Genomic DNA, 16918 nt, shown 5'->3' with positions numbered 1-16918 from the left:
GCCCAGGGCTGGGAAAATCCCAACAGCACCAGCTGGGCCGTGGGTCCCCATCCCTGCAGCCGTGCTCCCTGTTCCCCCCGTCCCTTCCCAAGGTGTGGGGTCTGGCTGAGCGTGCCTGCAGGGAAGGTTACCCGGACACGTGCCGGGTGGCTCCACTGGAGTGTGAACGGTGGGGCAGTGTTTGCATTCATTACAAACCCATTAAAAACTGGCTGGCTCAGCCCTGGGCAGGACCAGCTCAACGTGCAGCTGATCCTCAGCTCCTGGCAGCCTCTGGAAAGAGAAACCACTCCTCTCCTTACGCCGCAGGTGTGTTCAGCAGGCAGCAGCCCAGGTGAACGACTTCCCAAAATCTCTCCTGCTGCCTCCCCCACCCGGAGCCCATGGCAGAGGAGAAGACCTTCCGCTATGGGTTCATCATCCTGGGCTTCTTCCTGGTGATGCTGGGGATGTTCATCATGAGCGTGGAAAAGCCCCAGTACTACATCACCTTCTGCGTCCTGGGTGTGCTGCTCGTAGCCGTGGGCATCACATGGAGCATGTGCCAGTGCTACCCAAAGGTAAGATCCTTCCTGCTGCTGAGCACTCTGCGGGGCTCAGCTGGGTTTGGGGGGCTTTGGCAGCTGTGGACGTGCAGCCTCAGGCTGTGCCTCAGTTTCCCCAGGGGAAGCCAGCTGCAGCAATCTGGAAGGGGAATTGTTTTGTGAGGCTTGTGCCCTGCTGATGCCTGCAGGATGTGCCCTGTGTGCTTCACCCCCTGAGCCTGGGGCTCTGCTTTCAAAGAGGCAGCAGGGAATAATCCCAAGGAAATAAACTTGTGTTCATCTCTCCCACGCAGCCCCTTCCTTGGGGTCCAGGGCTTGGCAGGCTCCCAGGACTGCCAGGAAGGGACTGTGGTGGCCCTGGAGGTTGGAGGGTCCTGGATCCCTGAGCCCAGCCCTGCCCTGGCAGTCTCCTTGGCAGAGGGCACGGCCGGCACGGAGCACAGCCACGCGTCCCTGCCCTGGGAAACGGGGCTGGCAGAAAAGGGCTTTTTCCAAGGAGAGGGCATCTGTAGGACTGATCTGGGCACTGCTGGGTGGCCTGTCAACAACCTGGCTGCCCTCCAAATTGTGGGGGAGCCACCTCAGGATCCAGGACTGGCTGGGGCCTCTGAGAGCAGCTGTGTTCTCTGGGACTGGGGTGGAGCAGAAACCAGCAGCACTCAAAGCCGAGCTCAGCCCCAGCTGGGAGGGAGATGTGGCTTTGCCACCATGCTTGAAGCTCAAGGATGGGACACCCTCAGTGGTCCCTGACCTCTTGACCTCCTGTGTGGGCCTTGGGACTCCCTCTGGGCTTGGGGACATGTGTGACTCCACAGGGGAGAGGCACTGAGAGCAGGGCTTTGCTGGATTCATTCATTCTTCTCTGATTTCCCTCAAAAAAGCCATTTCCAAGGAACACATCCAAATACGGTGGGAAAAGACCCCAAACCCAGCTGAAGGGACACTCTCGCCCCTTTCCCACTGTGAGGCCCGAGGGTCTCCATGATGCCCAGCACAGCCCCTGGGCTCTGCTCTCTTTTCCCCCCAGATAACCTTCATCCCTGCGGACCTCGAGGCCGAGCGGTTCCTGGACCACAAACCCATGGTGCTGCCACAGAAGGACACCGGGTGGGTCCCACAGCAGTGGTGTGTGTGCCCTGAGGGCAGGGTCTGGCACTGCAGCACGAAATGCCAAGCAGGGGTCAGGCTGGGAGAGGCAAAGGCTGCCTGAGCCCCTCCCAGGGCTGTGCCCGAGTGATGTAGAACATCCAGTGGTGTTCCTGCAGGCATCCCCTGGCTCTGCTGCTGGTGTGGGCAGTGACATGGCCTTGATGGCCTCTAAAGCCACTCCCTCAGGTGATGGAGCCCTGTGTGCATGTGCTTGAGCATCTCCCAGCTCCACAGGGTCCGGGTCTGCTCAGCACCCTGTTATCCCTTTGCCTGCAGCTCGATTGCCCCCTGCCCCAACCGAGAGGCCAGCAGCACCTACGAGAAGAGCCTGCCGTCCTACGAGCAGATTCAGAGGCAGGGGCTCAGCTCGGTGCCAGCCCCAGGCACGGCACAGCCCAGACCCTGCAGCTGCTCCCAGCCAGCCCTGCAAGCCAGAGCAGAGATCCACCGGGAGCTGGGAGAGCCCCTCCAGCAGCCGGCACCTCGCCTGGAAACCGCAGCAGGCAGCTGGTACGTGGGGCCTGCGGGATTGGGGTGAAAATGGGGGGACCAGACCCCCAGTATTGGGGGAGGGAGAGGGTGCAGAGGGGTTTTTGCTGCTCTCACAACACCGAGCCTCCACACCCTTGGCCCCGCTGAATGGTGGGATGGTGTCTCAACCCACGAGGATCCTCTGAGCCAAATTATTTCCCCGGAGGAAATGTAGATGGCCTTTGGTTGTAATTTGCATTTTGATGTTTGCATTTTGCTTTTATTTCATTTTATCAATACAAACGATGTCCCTCACAAGAATATCACCAAAGTTCCTGCTCAGACTTTGATAGAAATGAGATGCACAGCACATCATCCTCAAACCAAGTGCCACATATGATGCCCAAGCATTGATTTGGGAGGTCCCAAAGGGCTCTGCAGGTGACTGGGGTCACTGTTCAGGCTCAGGGCATAGGACTTGGGCACCTGCTGAAATGTAACTACAGCTGGGATGGGTGCAATGCTTTACCATCCCAGCTGTAGATTCAGGAAATGCAAGGACAGCCACTACTTCACCCCATGGGCAGCAGGAACCTGGCAGGCAGGTATCCCCAAAAAAGCAGGCACCGAGGGCTGGGGTAGGGACAGACATCCCAGGCCCCTCCAGCCACCCAGCGAGGGGACCGGTGATGCTCCGGGGGAGGGCAGCTCCTGCCCAGCCGTGTTTGGTGTCACCCTGTCCCCGCAGCCCCGCCCGGCCAGCCCCGGGGGATGCCCCGCTGGCATCCCTGCTGGAGGAGATGGACACGCCATCGCTGGAGGGCTCCGTGCCCGGCAGCCCCACGCCACAGAGCCGCACCCTGCCCTGCTCCACCCACCCCGGCCGCCCCCCGAGCAGCTCCCCGGGGCGGGGAGAGCAGCCCCGAGCCCCCTGGAAAGGCCCCGGGAAGGAGGATGATCTCTACTACGGGCTCCAGGAGGAGCCGGATGCTCTGCTCAAGGAGAGTGATGGCCTTTCTGAGCCTGAAAACTGATTTCCTGGAAAGAATGGCCACTTGGCACGGACTCACCTCATGGAGAAGATGCACAGGTCACAGCCTGGAGGAAAGGGGGCTGTCCCCAAAAGTGCAGTGGCCCCAGGATCCTGCCTGTCCCTGTGTTGTGCTGCACCCCTTGTGCAACCCAGCCACTAAGGAGGCTGTCATTTCCCCCAGACCCAAAGGGGGAACACCCTGCTCCTGAATTTAACAGAATATGGGATAAGGCCTCTTTGCCAGAGCCATTTGGGTGGGCATAGAGAAGCTGGGCTGGGCAGGGTCTGGGCTAAATACTGTGCTTGGGAAGGGAATGGATTGGCTGTGCTGTTCGGAACAGGATCAGGTTTAGGTAGGCAAAATCTGCTCAATGCAGGTGGGTTTTGTCAGGCAGGATGTCCTCAAAGTCTTTTTCCCACTTACCCAAGCTCTGCTGAAATTAAAATTTGATCCTGAGTCTCCTGCAGCAGGCAGCCTTCATATCTCCAGGCTGGGAGAGGGGTGATGGAGGTGACAGATGGTGCTGTCCCCTGCACAAGCACCAGCTTCCAGCACTCCTGGGGGCACAAGGAGGAGGACACAGCTGAGCCAAACCCCTGGTGATGGCACTTGAGGTGGTGGCTTTGCACACTGTCTGCTGGGTCAGTGTCAACAGCTGCAGGTGGCTTTGCTGGCTCCCATCGTCCCCAAACTTCCTGTGAATAAAAAGCGTTTGCGCCAAACCATGTGGATGGGTCTCAGCCTGTTTTGTCACCACGACAGGGACAGCACAGGGGCTCTCCACAGCCTGTCCCCAGCACACAGAGATGGCAGAGCTGGTGGCAGCCACAGCCTTTGGCTGCTCAGGACTGCAGGGATCTGTGAGGCTGAGCCCCCCCCCACCCCTGGTCTGGATCAAAGCACGAGTGCATCCAACAGCACGGGGATGCTGAGAGTCCCTTGCTCTGTTTTGGGAAAGCTGGGCTGGGTCTGCCTGTGCCTGGCCCCACCAGGAACCTTGGGAGCACATGTGTGCTGGCAGAGGAGACTTCAGCAAATTCCACAGAATCACAGAACTGAGCTGGAAGAGCTTAAAACCCCTGCAATTCCAACCCCCCGGCACAAAAGCGGGGGAAAGCTGTCCCCCAGCACCCCACAGGGATGTTCTGTGCTCCCTTCCCACCCAGGGAGTGCTGGGCTGGTAAGAGGGCAGGGTGTGCAAGAAAAGGCTGTACCTGAGGTGCCACACCCCTGTGACACTCCTGCACCCTTCACTCACCTTGTGTCACCAAAGCAGCCAGGCAGAAGGGCAGGGAGCACCTACACACTTGGGGTGTTTTTATGGCCAACAGGAGGGTGGGGAATGAAGGCTCCAGTGTTGGCTAAACATTGCCACAGGGTTGTGAGATGTTCTCTAGGGGAAGCATTACCAGACTGATTGCATGGACTCAGCTCCTGCCTGTCCTTCCCAGGCTGGGGGAGTGTGGTGGCTCTGGGAATGCTGTTTGGATGGGGCCACACATCATCCGAGGGCAGAATGTCACTGTGTCACTGCTCCCGTGGAGTGTGGGAATCTGGTGGAGACACAGAAGCTTTTACCTGTAGAACCACAGAATGTTTGGGCCGGGAAAGGACCTTGAAGATCATCTTGTTCTAAGTCCCCTGCCATGGGCAGGGACACCTTCCACTAGACCAGGTTGCTCCAAGACCCGTCCTTGAATGTGTCCAAGGATGGGACATCCACAGCTTCCCTGGGAAAATTGTGACAGTCCAAAGTCCCTCCCTGCTCCCCTGTAGTCTCTGTGCTGGAAAGGGCTCTAAGGTCTCTCTGGAGCCTTCTCTTCTCCAGGCTGAACCCTCTCCCAGAATTTCTTCACAGAAGAGATCCCTACTGCATGGCTTGGCGCTCACTTTCATTTTTGGCAAAAGAAATCTGTTTTTCAGAAGCATTTCTCCAGGCATAGGCAGGGAAGGGGGCTGACAGGGGGTCTGGACCCCGTGGAACCCTTCACGCAGCTGGGTGTGCATCCCCCCATCCCCGGCCAGCATCCCAGAGCCGCAGGACTCGGCTCCCGCGCCGGCCGCGGTTAAACATTGTGGGGCCGGGACATTCCTGCATGGCATTAAGCGCCGGCAGCGGCCCCGGCTCTGGCTCAGCTTGTGCAGGGGGTTCCGGCCGCTGCCCACGCGTGTCACCGTGCGTGGGACCCCGCGGGACGGGGCCGGGCCCAGCCTTGGCGGCCCGCGGGGAGGCGGTGGCAGCGCACCAGTGGTGTAGTGGTATCATGCAAGATTCCCATTCTTGCGACCCGGGTTCGATTCCCGGCTGGTGCAACGCAGGGCTCTCCCGAGACCTCTGGGTTGAATCATTGCAATGTTTAAGATGCTTAGATATGGAGAGGTTTCCCAAAATCTATGGAGAACTTTCGTTTTACCGACGGGATGCTCCATCTGTCCCCGCGCAGGAACGGCAGCAGGGATTTAGGAGCCATTCCCCTTGTTGAGGATTTAGGAGCCATTCCCCTTGTTGAGGATTTAGAAGCCCATCCCCCTTTTGAGGATTTAGCAGCCCTTCCCCCTTTTGAGGATTTCTCTGGTGCCTCCTCAGCCTCTCCTTCCTCCCTCCTCAGCACCAGCCCACCCTTTACACAGACACGCACGCTGGAAGCCCCGCAGAGAGCCAGGGCTGAAACAGAGCTCTGCTGCACAAGGTGCAAATTTTGGGCTACTTCTGAATAATTCTCAATTAAAAAAAAAATTAACCTTTCTGCAGATACCCACTCCTGGAGTGTGAGAGCTGGGCTGGATCCCTTCCCAGGCTTGCAAGATCTCCGTGGGTTCATCAGCACGTGGGGATGCACGTGGGACTGGGGGACCTCTGCCACCCCCTCCCTCCTCTTCGGGCTCCTTCCATCCCTCCCTGGGACACAGACTGTCCCCTGTGCAAAACGAAGGGAAAGGCTGCAGGGAGAGGGGGACTGTCCCCCTTGAGACAGGGTCCCCACGTGCTCAGCTGTCTCAGAAGCCTCCTGGGGCCCCAGTGGTTCACTGTGGGACTTAGGAGCACGGAGGAAGCTGAGCCAAAAATCAGGAGTGAGACCCGTCCCCATGATCAGTGTCCTGAACGCTGACCCCTTCCAGTGTCAGCTCTCTGCAGCAGAGTGGGTGACAAGAGGGGTCTGGTGTCCCTGCAGTTGCCTAAACCAGAGTTCAAGCACCCACTTGAGGTCTCATTACAAAAATCATAATTTCCCCTACAAACTGTTCACATCCATATTAAACACATGCATCCATATGAATCATGCATGCCCTTATAAAACATGCACACCTATGTAAAACAAAGTCCATGCAAACCATACATATAATTATAAAACATGTTCATCCATTTAAAACATATACACATCCATCTACACATCCATCTTCACATCAATCTACACATCCACACACATCCATATAAAACCTATATGTGCATACAAATCATACACATAATTATAATATGTACATCGTGTAAAACATATATTCATACAAACCATACACATCCACACGAATCACACACATCTGTATAAAACATGTGCATCCATGTAAACATTTAACCTCTGAGGAGCTTATAAATAACCAGCTAAAACCACAAATATGTTCCTATTTCCCTGAAAAGCCGGGAGCAGGGACGGGGTTTACCGAAGGTCGTGGGGATGCTGGGCAGTGTGGGATGCCGATGTTGCAGGAGGGCAGAGGTGGGAAGTGGTATGGAGACTCGCGGGAAAACGCCGATATCATCCCGCAAAAATGACATTTGCGATGTGTGACGACTCTGTAAAAAAATGCCCAAACAGGATTAGAGGATTTCACGGGAAATTATTCGTGGAGCGAGGCGGTAGGAGGCACATTAAAGCTTTCAGCCCTTTCTGAAAACAGTCCTTGAGCGGCTGCGCTTTGCTCGCCAGAGCCCCCAGCGATCCGCCGGGACTCGGGGTGAGCAGCGGCCCCATTCGCCCTCTCCCCGCGGCCCCACCGCCCCGCGGCCCCGTTAATGCTTAACCCGCCCGGCTTGCCCGATGGGGCCGGCGGCCGCGGCGTGATCCCCGCCCCGCCGCGACGGGCAGAGCCGCGCCCGCCGCCGCGCTCCGGGAGCTGCGCGGGTGCGCACCGGGGACACAGAGCCGCGGGTGCGCACCGGGGACACAGAGCCGCGGGTGCGCACCGGGAGCTGCGCGGGTGCGCTCCGGGGGCTGAGATCCGCGGGCGCGCTCCGGGATCTGAGATCCGCGGGTGCGCTCCGGGGGCTCAGAGCCGCGGGTGCGCTCCGGGGGCTCAGAGCCGCGGGTGCGCACCGGGAGCTGCGCGGGTGCGCTCCGGGGGCTGAGATCCGCGGGTGCGCTCCGGGGGCTCAGAGCCGCGGGTGCGCACCGGGAGCTGCGCGGGTGCGCTCCGGGGGCTGAGATCCGCGGGTGCGCTCCGGGGGCTCAGAGCCGCGGGTGCGCACCGGGAGCTCAGAGCCGCGGGTGCGCTCCGGGGGCTCAGAGCCGCAGGTGCGCACCGGGAGCTGCGATCCGCGGGTGCGCACCGGGAGCTGCGATCCGCGGGTGCGCTCCGGCCCCTCGGCGGTCGCGCAGGGATCGCTGCCGGTGCCGTCCCCGGCGCCGCGGGTCCCGGCGTCTCCCGGCGCTGCCCGTCGGGTGCGGGATGTCCCTGCGGGCGCTGGCGGTGGTGCTGGCGCTGGCGGAGCTGGTTCTGGCCCTGGGCCCGGCCCAGGAGGGCGAAGCCGCCGTCGGGGCCGCCCCTCCGGGAGCCGCCGCTTTCCATCGCGCCGCCAAGGTGAGGAGCGTGGGGTGGGGGGCAGCCACGCTGCTGCGTGTGTCCCCCGAACCCCGGCCCGCCGCTCGTGTCCCCGCAGGCGTCCTGGCGGCTGCCCGGGCGCTACGTGGTGATGCTGCGGGCGGGCAGCGAGGCCGAGCTGCGAGGCACGGCCCGGCGGCTGCAGGCCCGGGCGGCTCGGCGGGGCCGCCTGGCCGAGCTGCTGCACATCTTCCACCTCCTGCCCGCCTTCCTGGTGAGGATGAGCAGCGACGTTCTGGACACGGTACGTGGAGTGGAGGACAGGGTCGTGGCAGGGGACGGCAGCTGCGGTGGGCGCTGGTGGGAGTGGCAGCCTCAGATTTGGGGGGAAACAGGAGCTTTGTGTCCTCCCCGCAGGCGCTGAAGCTGCCGCACGTGAGGTACATTGAGGAGGATGCCTACGTCTTTGCCCAGAGCATTCCCTGGAACCTGGGCAGGATCGTGCCGCCGCAGCCCAGCTCGGGCACCTACCGCCCTCCCAGTAAGCGCTGGGGTGTGTGAGGGGGGTGACGCTTTGAGGAAGAGTCAGGACCCCTCTCCTTAACTTGAGGGATGGGAATATTCCTCTGCCTCGTGGTGCTGCGGGTCTGGAGCTGCATTTGGGAGCAACACAGGTGGCCTGTTCTGACCGTGATGGTGGTTGCCTTTCTCCCCTGGCAGATAAAGGTGACCTGGCCGAGATTTACCTGCTGGACACCAGCGTGCAGAGCACCCACCGGGAGATCGAGGGCAGGGTGACTGTGACTGGCTTCGAGAGCATCCCTGAGGAGGATGCCACCCACTTCCACAGGCAGGTGAGTCCTGAGGTGCCACATGCTGCATCCTGGCCAGAGCACCCCCTTGCATCCACCAGATCTTGGCCAGGTTTGTGAGGCTGTCCAGGACAAGGGAGACACTTGGCCAGACCAAAATGGATGGATGGCTGGATGCTGGGCAGGATGAGCAACAGGAGCTGTGGTCCTGGGGGATACTGAGACCCTCAAGGTGGTCTGTTTGGATACATGGCTGAGTCGGGCACTTTGCAGGAACGTGTTCTAGGGTAGCACGGGTCTGTGTCGGGTAAGAGGGCATCAAGGTGGGAAGGGGTCGGGGGTCACTGTGGGATTGCAAACCTGCTTTGATGCAATGGGCTGGGGCACCAAACTGCGGTGCCCGTGCCAGGCCAGCCAGTGTGACAGCCACGGGACCCACGTGTCCGGGGTGCTGAGCGGGCGCGACGCCGGCGTGGCCAGGGGCGCCAGCATCCGCAGCCTCCGCGTGCTGAACTGCCAGGGGAAGGGCACCGTCAGCGGGACCCTCATGGGTGAGTGACCCCATGCTCCGAGAGGAGCAGGATCCCTCCCGGAGCTCCCTGCGACGGTGCCTTGTCCCTGCAGCGCTGGAGTTCATCGGCAGGACGCTGGCGGCTCGGCCGTACGCGCCGCGGGTGCTGCTGCTGCCCTTGGCGGGCGCGCAGAGCCCCGCGCTGAACGCGGGCTGCCGGCGGCTGGCACGGCTGGGAGCGGTGCCGGTGGCGGCTGCCGGCAACTACAAGGACGATGCCTGCCTCTACTCGCCCGCGTCCGAGCCGGAGGTACGGGCTGTGCGGGACCCTGCGGTGCCGCCTCATCGCCTGCAGCTCCGGGCCGGCGGCGAGCCCACCCCTGCTCCCCTGTCACTGTCAGGTCATCACGGTCGGTGCCACCGACAGCGAGGACCAGCCTGCTTCCATCGGCACCCTGGGCACCAACTTTGGCCGCTGCGTGGACCTGTTTGCCCCGGGGGACGACATCATCGGCGCGTCCAGCGACTGCAGCACGTGTTTCACAGCGCGGAGCGGCACCTCGCAGGCGGCCGCGCATGTGGCAGGCGAGCTGCGCTTCCAGGGGCAGGGAGGGCTGGCCCTCCGCTTGCTGATGCTGGCACGGGCCTCCAGGCATGCCTGAGCTGGGGGCATTTCTGTGTTCCGTGACTCACGGGTTTGGTTTGTCCCACCCGGGCGCTGCAGCCCGCACGGCGCTCTGTGGGCGATGGGCTGCTCAGAGATGCCTCCTGCCGTGTCTCCGGAGCCCCGCTGCCCACGGGAGCGCTGCGTAGGTGGCTGTGTCCCCTCTGGTTGTCACTCCCGGGCTCTTGCAGGCATCGCGGCCGTGCTGCTCAGCGCCGAGCCCCGGCTGAGCCTGGCCGAGCTCCGCCAGCGCCTCCTGAGCTTCTCCACCAAGAACGTCATGGACACAGCGTGGATCCCGGAGGAGCATCGCCTCCAGACACCCAACAGCGTGGCAAGGCTGCCCACCCGGCTGGCAGCAGGTGAGGACCTCGGCAGAGCTCTGCCCTTACCAGGAACGAAGTGCCGGGGTGAAAGCACGCTGTGCGGGCAGGGAATGTCCCCCGAGCTGTGCCGGGGACAGCAGAGCCTGGCTGCGGCCGCTTGCATGGATGGGCGAGATGGAGCCTGGTCGGTGCTGTGGGCGCTGGGTGGCACTGAGGGTGACACTGAGGGTGGCACTGTGGGTGACACTGAGGGTGGCACTGTGGGTGACACTGAGGGTGACACTGTGGGTGCTCCCTGCCGTGACGCCCCGGCCCCGTTGCAGAGGAGCGGCTGCTCTGCCGCTCGGTGTGGTCGGCGCGCTCGGGGCTGGCCCGGCTCGCCACGGCCGTGGCTCACTGCGCCAGCACCGAGGAGATGCTCAGCTGCTCCAGCTTCTCCCGCAGTGGCAGCCGGCTGGGGGAGCACATGGAGGTGAGCAGAGCGGGGCAGAGCTGCTGGCCCTGGAGTGCCCACTGGCCTCGCAGGGGTGTCCCCAAATGGTGACGCTGTGCTGGCCCATCCACAGGACAAGGACGGGCAGAAGCAGTGTGTGGCCCACAACGCCTTCCAGGGCCAGGGGGTTTATGCCATCGCCAGGTGCTGCACGTGGCCCGGGGCTGAATGCCGGATCCAGGCCAGTTCCCCGGCGGCCGAGGGGGCCAAGTGCTCCCCAGGAGACCATGTGCTGACTGGTAACACCCAGCGCGGGCTTACAGACCTTTGAGCCTGATGGACAAGGGCGTTTCTTCCAGAAACACTCTGGGATTTGGGGTAAAGGGTGGGTGTGGTTGTTGGGGTGACACAAGGAAGGGGTGCATGTGCTGTGTGCATGGAGGGAGGAAGGTTCAGGGCTCTCTCGGGACATCCTTGGCACCAGTGCGTGCGCTGGGATGCTGCCATGGCTGCCCTGTGCCAATATCCCCTCTCCCCCGGGCAGGGTGCAGTTTCCACTCCCCATCCGTGGTGCTGGGTGCTGGTGGCAGGCCCGTGGTGGGGCTGGGGAGGGGGCCCAGCCGCTGTGCCAGCAGGAGAGAGGCGATGGCACACGCCTTGTGCTGCCCCACCGCCAGCCTCGAGTGCCGGCTGAAGGAGCACATGGCCCTGGGACATGAGGAGAAGGTAGGGGTGGGCCATACTCCTCTGCTGTGCTGGTGTCTTTGTCTCTGCCTGTCCCTCTGCCACCCTGATGGCTTTCGGGTGTGCTGTCCCAGCCCCGGCCTTCACTGCTGTCCCCACCTGTAATGGGACACCCCGTGCAGCTGGGTGAGAGCAGTCACCTCACCCCAAACTGTGGGGCCATGAGGGATGGGCAGGCCCTTTGCTGGCCCATGGGTGATGACCTCTCCTCTGTTAGGTGACAGTGTCCTGTGAGGATGGCTGGGTGCTGACGGGCTGTAACGCCCTTTCCCAGAGCCCTGGCTCCATGGGAGCCTACGCCGAGGACAATTCCTGCGTGGCAGCCGCTGGCCCTGGCAGCAGCTCGGCCGTGGCCATCGCCATTTGCTGCCGGGGCCAGCAGTAGGGACAGGCTGAGCTGGAGGGGTGGCTCCTGTGGCACAGCAGGGGTGGAGGCTTTGCTGGGCTGGACCAGTGTGTCCCTGGCTCGGTGCCTTTCCAGGCTTTCCAGAACAATCCATGCTCCGACGTGCAGCCGATGCTGTGGAGGATGAACTCGTCTCCCCCTCGCACACAGCGGGGTCAGGATCCAGGGCCACACCCAGGCTGGCTCTGCACCAACTCTCCGAGCATCCCCCATGCAGCTGCAGCCCTGTCCCATCACTGGAGCCATCCCAGAATCCTTTCCTTGTCATGCACCAGGTCTTCCATAAACACCTCGACAGAACAAGCCATGGTGTTGTCACCCAACGTAGGAAAAATCCACCACTTTTTAAAAGAAAAAAGTATTCTGAGGATTGCTCCCTCCTTTCCTGCTCAGTACCTCACTAGTTGTCAGCTAATGCTGCTTAGCCCCTGGAAAATCTTAGTTTAGTCATTTTTGGGCAGTTTTATAATTGCCTAATCGTATTCCTAGGAGATTTCTTTACTTTTGAGTCAAGTGTAAGGGCTTTAGTTTAAACAGCCTGCTTGGTTAATTAGATTTTTATCTGCATTGCTACAGTCAGCTACTGCTTCATTAGTGCTTTTTTTGTTGTTGAGTCAAAGTTAATGATCTGCTGGTGTTATGTGTTAACAGTTTCAGGTCTTCCCAAGACACATAGAACTGTAGGAAGTTATAATTCCTTAAAACCACCCCCCCCCAGAATTAAGGAAAAGCTTTCATAGCACCTTAGTTTTTACATTTGTACCTTAAATATTTATTTGGAGTTTTATAAATAAATGTCTTTTTAAAATAAAATTCATAGCTCTGTGCTTTTGTGGTCCTTTTTCTGGCTTCATAGACATCCCCATGGGGAACTGGTCTGGAAAAGGGAAGGGGGACCCATCCAGCAGGGATTTTGCTTTATTAGTGAGCCAGGCCCCCATGTCGGATCTGATCCCTGTCTGGGATCCAAGGTGCTCCTGGATGGCACCTGGCACCTTTGGAAGCTGGCACAGACAGCACAGGCACCCTTGCCCACAGCTGGGTTGTGCTCTGGACTGTGTTGTCCCCACACACACAAGACCAGAAGTTTGTTTTAACAACAGTGGAGCAGGGGAAAAGCTTCCAGTTGTGGAAACAAACATCACCCAGCTCTGGGAACGTGCCCTTGAACTTGGGTTGCTGTTGTTCCTTCACTTAGGAGCCCCGGGAAGGAGACAAAGCTTGGCTCAGAGAGATGCCAACAGCAGGGAAAGGCTGAGAAGCACCAGAAGCCACCAAAGCTGGGTCTCACTTTTCCCTGTGTTTAGCAGCCTCCTGGTACTACAATATATAATTTTTGTGGTGTTATCTGAGGATAGATGAAAAAAAAAAATGAAGTTTGATACCACAAGCTCCAGGTTAACCTGTCAGATTTGGCTGGGTTGGGTGTTTTTCCCAATCCAAAAGCCCCCTGCAGCTCTGTTACTCCGGCTTTAATTGGCAAGAGAAGACAAACCCAGCACAAAACAGCACTTTGAAAGGTTGAAACTAATTCTAACATGTTAACTAAAGCTGGCAAAAGCCCAACCCTAATCTAAACAAATAATTATATAACATGGACATAATTACAGGCCGTAATTTCACTCAACTGGAACCTGATTTTTGCACAAAGAGGCAGAAAAGAAAAAGGGATGTCAGCCTGAGAGCTCCTGGACAGCTCTGACACTGAGGGTGATTTTTCAGCAGACTCCTTGGGCTGTCACCTCTCAAAACACACTTCAGGATTTCAGCTCTGCTGCCTTCCCTGTGAGAGGGGAGGATCCAGCACAAGGTGTGAGCATGTTCCATGTCTGATAAGCCAGACAGAGCTTCCCCAGCTCAGCTCAAGCCTTCATAAGCCTGGTGGTAGAAAACAATATTAAAAGATTAGCCCTTGCTTTGTGCCTTGTACGTGGGTAGGTGGAAAAGCCTCTCACATGCAGGAGAGCAGGGCTGAGCCCAGGGATGCTGAGCCCAGGGATGCTGATCCCAGTCCTGGCAGCAGTTTGCAATGCCCAGTCCACGCTCCCAGGACCACCGGGGGGAGCAGAGGCTGGGTCAGGCTGGAAAAGTTCAAGTCCTTGTCCTTAGAGCAGGGAACAAAGGCAGAGTGGGGAGGGAGCTGCAGCTCCTGGATCCCAAATAAGTGAGGAATGGAGCACCAGCTCTGTGTGCACCTCTCTGGCCCTTGTCCCTGCGGGAGGCAGAATGAATTCACAGCCAGCTCACTCACAAATCTCGGATCTGACACACAAAATCCTTTCTAATCTGCCACTGTGAGCGTGGCCGGGGTAAATCACCCTGCTGAGGTCAGAAGCTGCACAGAGGTACAGATGTGACAGCCCCAGCACACCCCATGGCATAAGGATATACAGCAGGGCAGCTCCAGGGCCACTCAGCTGCTTCCACTGACGGGACAGGAGGCAAAATAGCAATCAGGGCACCCTTGAGGAGCTCAGCATCTGCAGGGCTGGCCCAAGGAAGTTCAGGATAAGAGGATCAACAGGAGAAGGGTGTAGCAGTGTGTGCACAGTCTAAAGATTACACTAGTTTTCTGTGAAAGGAATAACTTTATTCCATTGACCAGGAATCCCAAGACTGCCTATTTTTCCAGTGCCAAATGTCTATGCATTAATTGGACAATATCTCCCCGAGTGCTCACAGGCAGGCTGTGGCTGCTCCTCACTGAACATTTTGTAAGCTGTATAAAAACATTTTCATCCAAAAAGATTGGCAGTAAAAATTACAACATATAAATGCATCACAATTTACACAAAAACTATTTTTTTTTCTTTTTGTCGAACTCTATTTTCCAAAAAATAATCTTCAGCAGGTTCAAATGACAGCAGCTGGAAACAAAAATAAGTGACCAAGTATCATCTTATTGCAAATTATAACCACTGACTTTGTACAAGCGTGAGCAGAACTGTGAAAAAGTTTGTATTGGTTTCAAGTATACAGTGGTGATGAGCCATCCTGATGCAATTCCCACCAATGCTTCCCTGGGCCTGAGGCTATCGAGGATGTTGTTTCCATAGGAAATAACAGGAACCTGAAGTGACAAGTGGTGCCAACCCATGGGAACATGACCAGCTTCTCCTCCCATCACCATCACCGCTGTGTACTGACTGCTTGGGAAGATTCATGGCCCATTACCAAAGCATTTGGGGGTGGGGGAAGGAAGGAAGGAAGGGGGTGTCTGTAAGAAATGATTAGTTCAAAATTAATTTAAAATGTGTCACATTTAAAACGTCCCAGCACATCATCGTCAGAAACATTTACAAAATGCTAACTCTGCCCTGTGTCTGTGAAGACATTGTTTGGAAAAGGAAAGTGAGAGATTCACCACGGTGCCCCCCTGCCCCTGCAATCCATCCTACCCCACAATAAGTTATAAAGCTGTACAGCTGACATCACATCCCATGGTTCCTTCCAACAGTGAAATGACTGGTTACTCTCAATATTAGTGCACAACAGTGAAAAGCTGTCTGCTGCTCTGTGTTTTGGCAGCAGCGTGTGAAAAGAAACAAAAAAAGGCACTTTTTGGCTGGTTGTGCCTTTAACTTGGCAAATTTGTCTATTCTGGAGGTACCCAGGCACTCCTTAAGATGTCCCCCGTTTTCTGTGCATGTTTGTTTATATAATTTTCTAAAAGTAAGGCAGAATCCATAAATAAAGGCAAAAAGCAGTGCAGAAAATGTGACAAACACAAAATGTACAAAAGATGAAGTTAGTTGGCACAAAAGAAGCTTGAATCCAGAGCCAGAAATCACTGAACTGCACTTGACATAGAAAACAAAACTGTGCTCAAATCATCCCAACTGGTTTCCAGTTATTTGTGAGCAAATTAAAAGAGCTGTGATATTTTAAATGTTGCCTGGTCAAGTGAAAATATGAACAAAGCCAATTCTTTCTTTCCCTGTGTTAAAATTGCTCTAAAATCTGCACAACAGTGTTCCCAGCTCACTCAAGGAATTATTCATCATATACAACCAATACCAACTTTCTCAGTAATTTCAAAGCATAAGCAAGTGATTGCAGATCCATGACTGAGACTACATTTTTATTCAATATGTCTCCAAAGGTTAAAAAAAAATTTAATGAGTAAAACTGCAACACAATTCCTTCTTAAAGTGCTTTTTTCTTTTAAACTACTCATTAACTTTTTCCTTTTTTTTTTTTTTTTTTAATGCACCAACATCCTTGAATAATAAATGCTTGCATACCTAGAGAACAAAGCTTTTCTTTTACTGCCCTTCCCAGTTGTCTGAAGGGTTTTTGGAAGGGTACTGGGAAAGATGACTCATTCCAGAGCTCCTTTACCAAATCATTCAGTAAGGAATCACTCTTCCTATAGAACAATCCTGTTGATCTTTCTCATCAAGAGCTTTACAAATTAGCAGGGAGACATATTAAATACAGAAGTCCTTATGTAAACCCATTCTTTAACTAATATTTTACAATGAAATGTAAGTCATCACACATCTTTACAGAAATTTGAATATTCCTATTCAATATTATCAGAAAGATTAAAAATTTGCCCTCCATACATAAGGGCAATCTGTTTTTTTTTTTCCTGTATAAAAACCAAAAGAATTTTTTTTTTTGCAGCATCACAGAAAAGCAACAGTTTTACATTCACTCATTTAATGTTCACATAAAAATTCAACCACTAGCGTTTGTGTATTTGATAAAATCTTCTTGACAAACTTGGTTTCGGTGTTTTGGACTGTCACAAGCTACTGCAGGTGAAGATGCAGTTTTCTAGAGCATTTGTTGATCTGAAGCCTTCGTGGCTAAAAAATGCTTTTGTCTTTCAGGGAAACAACCTCCTCCAGCATCTCCTCTGGTCCTCTGAAGCCACTGCTCCCCCAGACTCCCAATGGCATCAGCAACACGACTCCAGTTCCAGCAGGGACCAGGCATTGAATGTTTGAGCTGCTTCTTGTGTTCACAGGATCTCCTCTAAGGGTCAACGTCATCAAGGTCACTTTTAGGCTCCCCAATCATCATAGGAGACTCTGAGCCCTTTCAAACACACAAGAGAAGG

At 56.5% G+C, this 16918-nt stretch overlaps 3 protein-coding genes and 1 non-coding gene across 7 annotated transcripts in view; 3 read left to right on the top strand and 1 right to left on the bottom strand.

The window, feature by feature from the left end:
- The first annotated feature begins 236 nt into the window (after positions 1-236).
- On the top strand, positions 237-3924 carry BSND (barttin CLCNK type accessory subunit beta). Its single transcript, XM_077785338.2, has 4 exons — positions 237-560; positions 1573-1652; positions 1971-2204; positions 2914-3924. The coding sequence occupies exons 1-4, from the start codon at positions 384-386 to the stop codon at positions 3197-3199; spliced, it is 777 nt and encodes a 258-aa protein (XP_077641464.1). The 5' UTR covers positions 237-383; the 3' UTR covers positions 3200-3924.
- A 1517-nt stretch (positions 3925-5441) lies between these two features.
- Positions 5442-5512, top strand: TRNAG-CCC (transfer RNA glycine (anticodon CCC)). Its single transcript has one exon. It is a non-coding gene; the product is annotated as a tRNA-Gly (tRNA).
- Positions 5513-7674: 2162 nt separating this feature from the next.
- Positions 7675-12554, top strand: PCSK9 (proprotein convertase subtilisin/kexin type 9). Its single transcript, XM_085586212.1, has 12 exons — positions 7675-7993; positions 8073-8258; positions 8372-8495; positions 8675-8808; positions 9176-9317; positions 9391-9587; positions 9679-9862; positions 10133-10303; positions 10591-10739; positions 10834-10999; positions 11245-11426; positions 11662-12554. Exons 1-12 carry the CDS (start codon positions 7862-7864, stop codon positions 11827-11829), a joined length of 1935 nt encoding a protein of 644 aa, XP_085442338.1. The 5' UTR covers positions 7675-7861; the 3' UTR covers positions 11830-12554.
- Positions 12555-15903: 3349 nt separating this feature from the next.
- Positions 15904-16918, bottom strand: part of USP24 (ubiquitin specific peptidase 24) — a 60106-nt gene continuing 59091 nt past the window's right edge. For all 4 annotated transcript variants that reach the window (XM_085586210.1, XM_021542075.3, XM_085586211.1 and 1 more), the window contains one exon: positions 15904-16896. In XM_085586210.1, the coding sequence (XP_085442336.1) occupies positions 16834-16896 (63 nt within the window). In that variant the 3' untranslated portion in view covers positions 15904-16833. The remainder of the gene's footprint in view (positions 16897-16918) is intronic.

This window comes from Lonchura striata, chromosome 8, assembly GCF_050655825.1.
Source record: "Lonchura striata isolate lonStrDom1 chromosome 8, ASM5065582v1, whole genome shotgun sequence".
In the NCBI taxonomy this organism is placed as follows: Eukaryota; Metazoa; Chordata; class Aves; order Passeriformes; family Estrildidae; genus Lonchura; species Lonchura striata.
The sequence above is the reverse complement of the archived record's forward strand: the minus strand, read 5'-3'. Positions and strand labels throughout refer to the sequence as shown.

Bases quoted from the DNA above. Each gene is read 5' to 3' on its own strand.
- BSND (XM_077785338.2), top strand. From the start codon at position 384: ATGGCAGAGGAGAAGACCTTCCGCTATGGGTTCATCATCCTGGGCTTC. The intron at 1,653-1,970 runs GTGGGTCCCACA...CTTTGCCTGCAG, and splicing joins CTGCCACAGAAGGACACCGG to CTCGATTGCCCCCTGCCCCA. The intron at 2,205-2,913 runs GTACGTGGGGCC...CTGTCCCCGCAG, and splicing joins GAAACCGCAGCAGGCAGCTG to CCCCGCCCGGCCAGCCCCGG.
- PCSK9 (XM_085586212.1), top strand. From the start codon at position 7,862: ATGTCCCTGCGGGCGCTGGCGGTGGTGCTGGCGCTGGCGGAGCTGGTT. The intron at 8,259-8,371 runs GTACGTGGAGTG...TCCTCCCCGCAG, and splicing joins GCAGCGACGTTCTGGACACG to GCGCTGAAGCTGCCGCACGT. The intron at 10,304-10,590 runs GTGAGGACCTCG...GCCCCGTTGCAG, and splicing joins GCCCACCCGGCTGGCAGCAG to AGGAGCGGCTGCTCTGCCGC.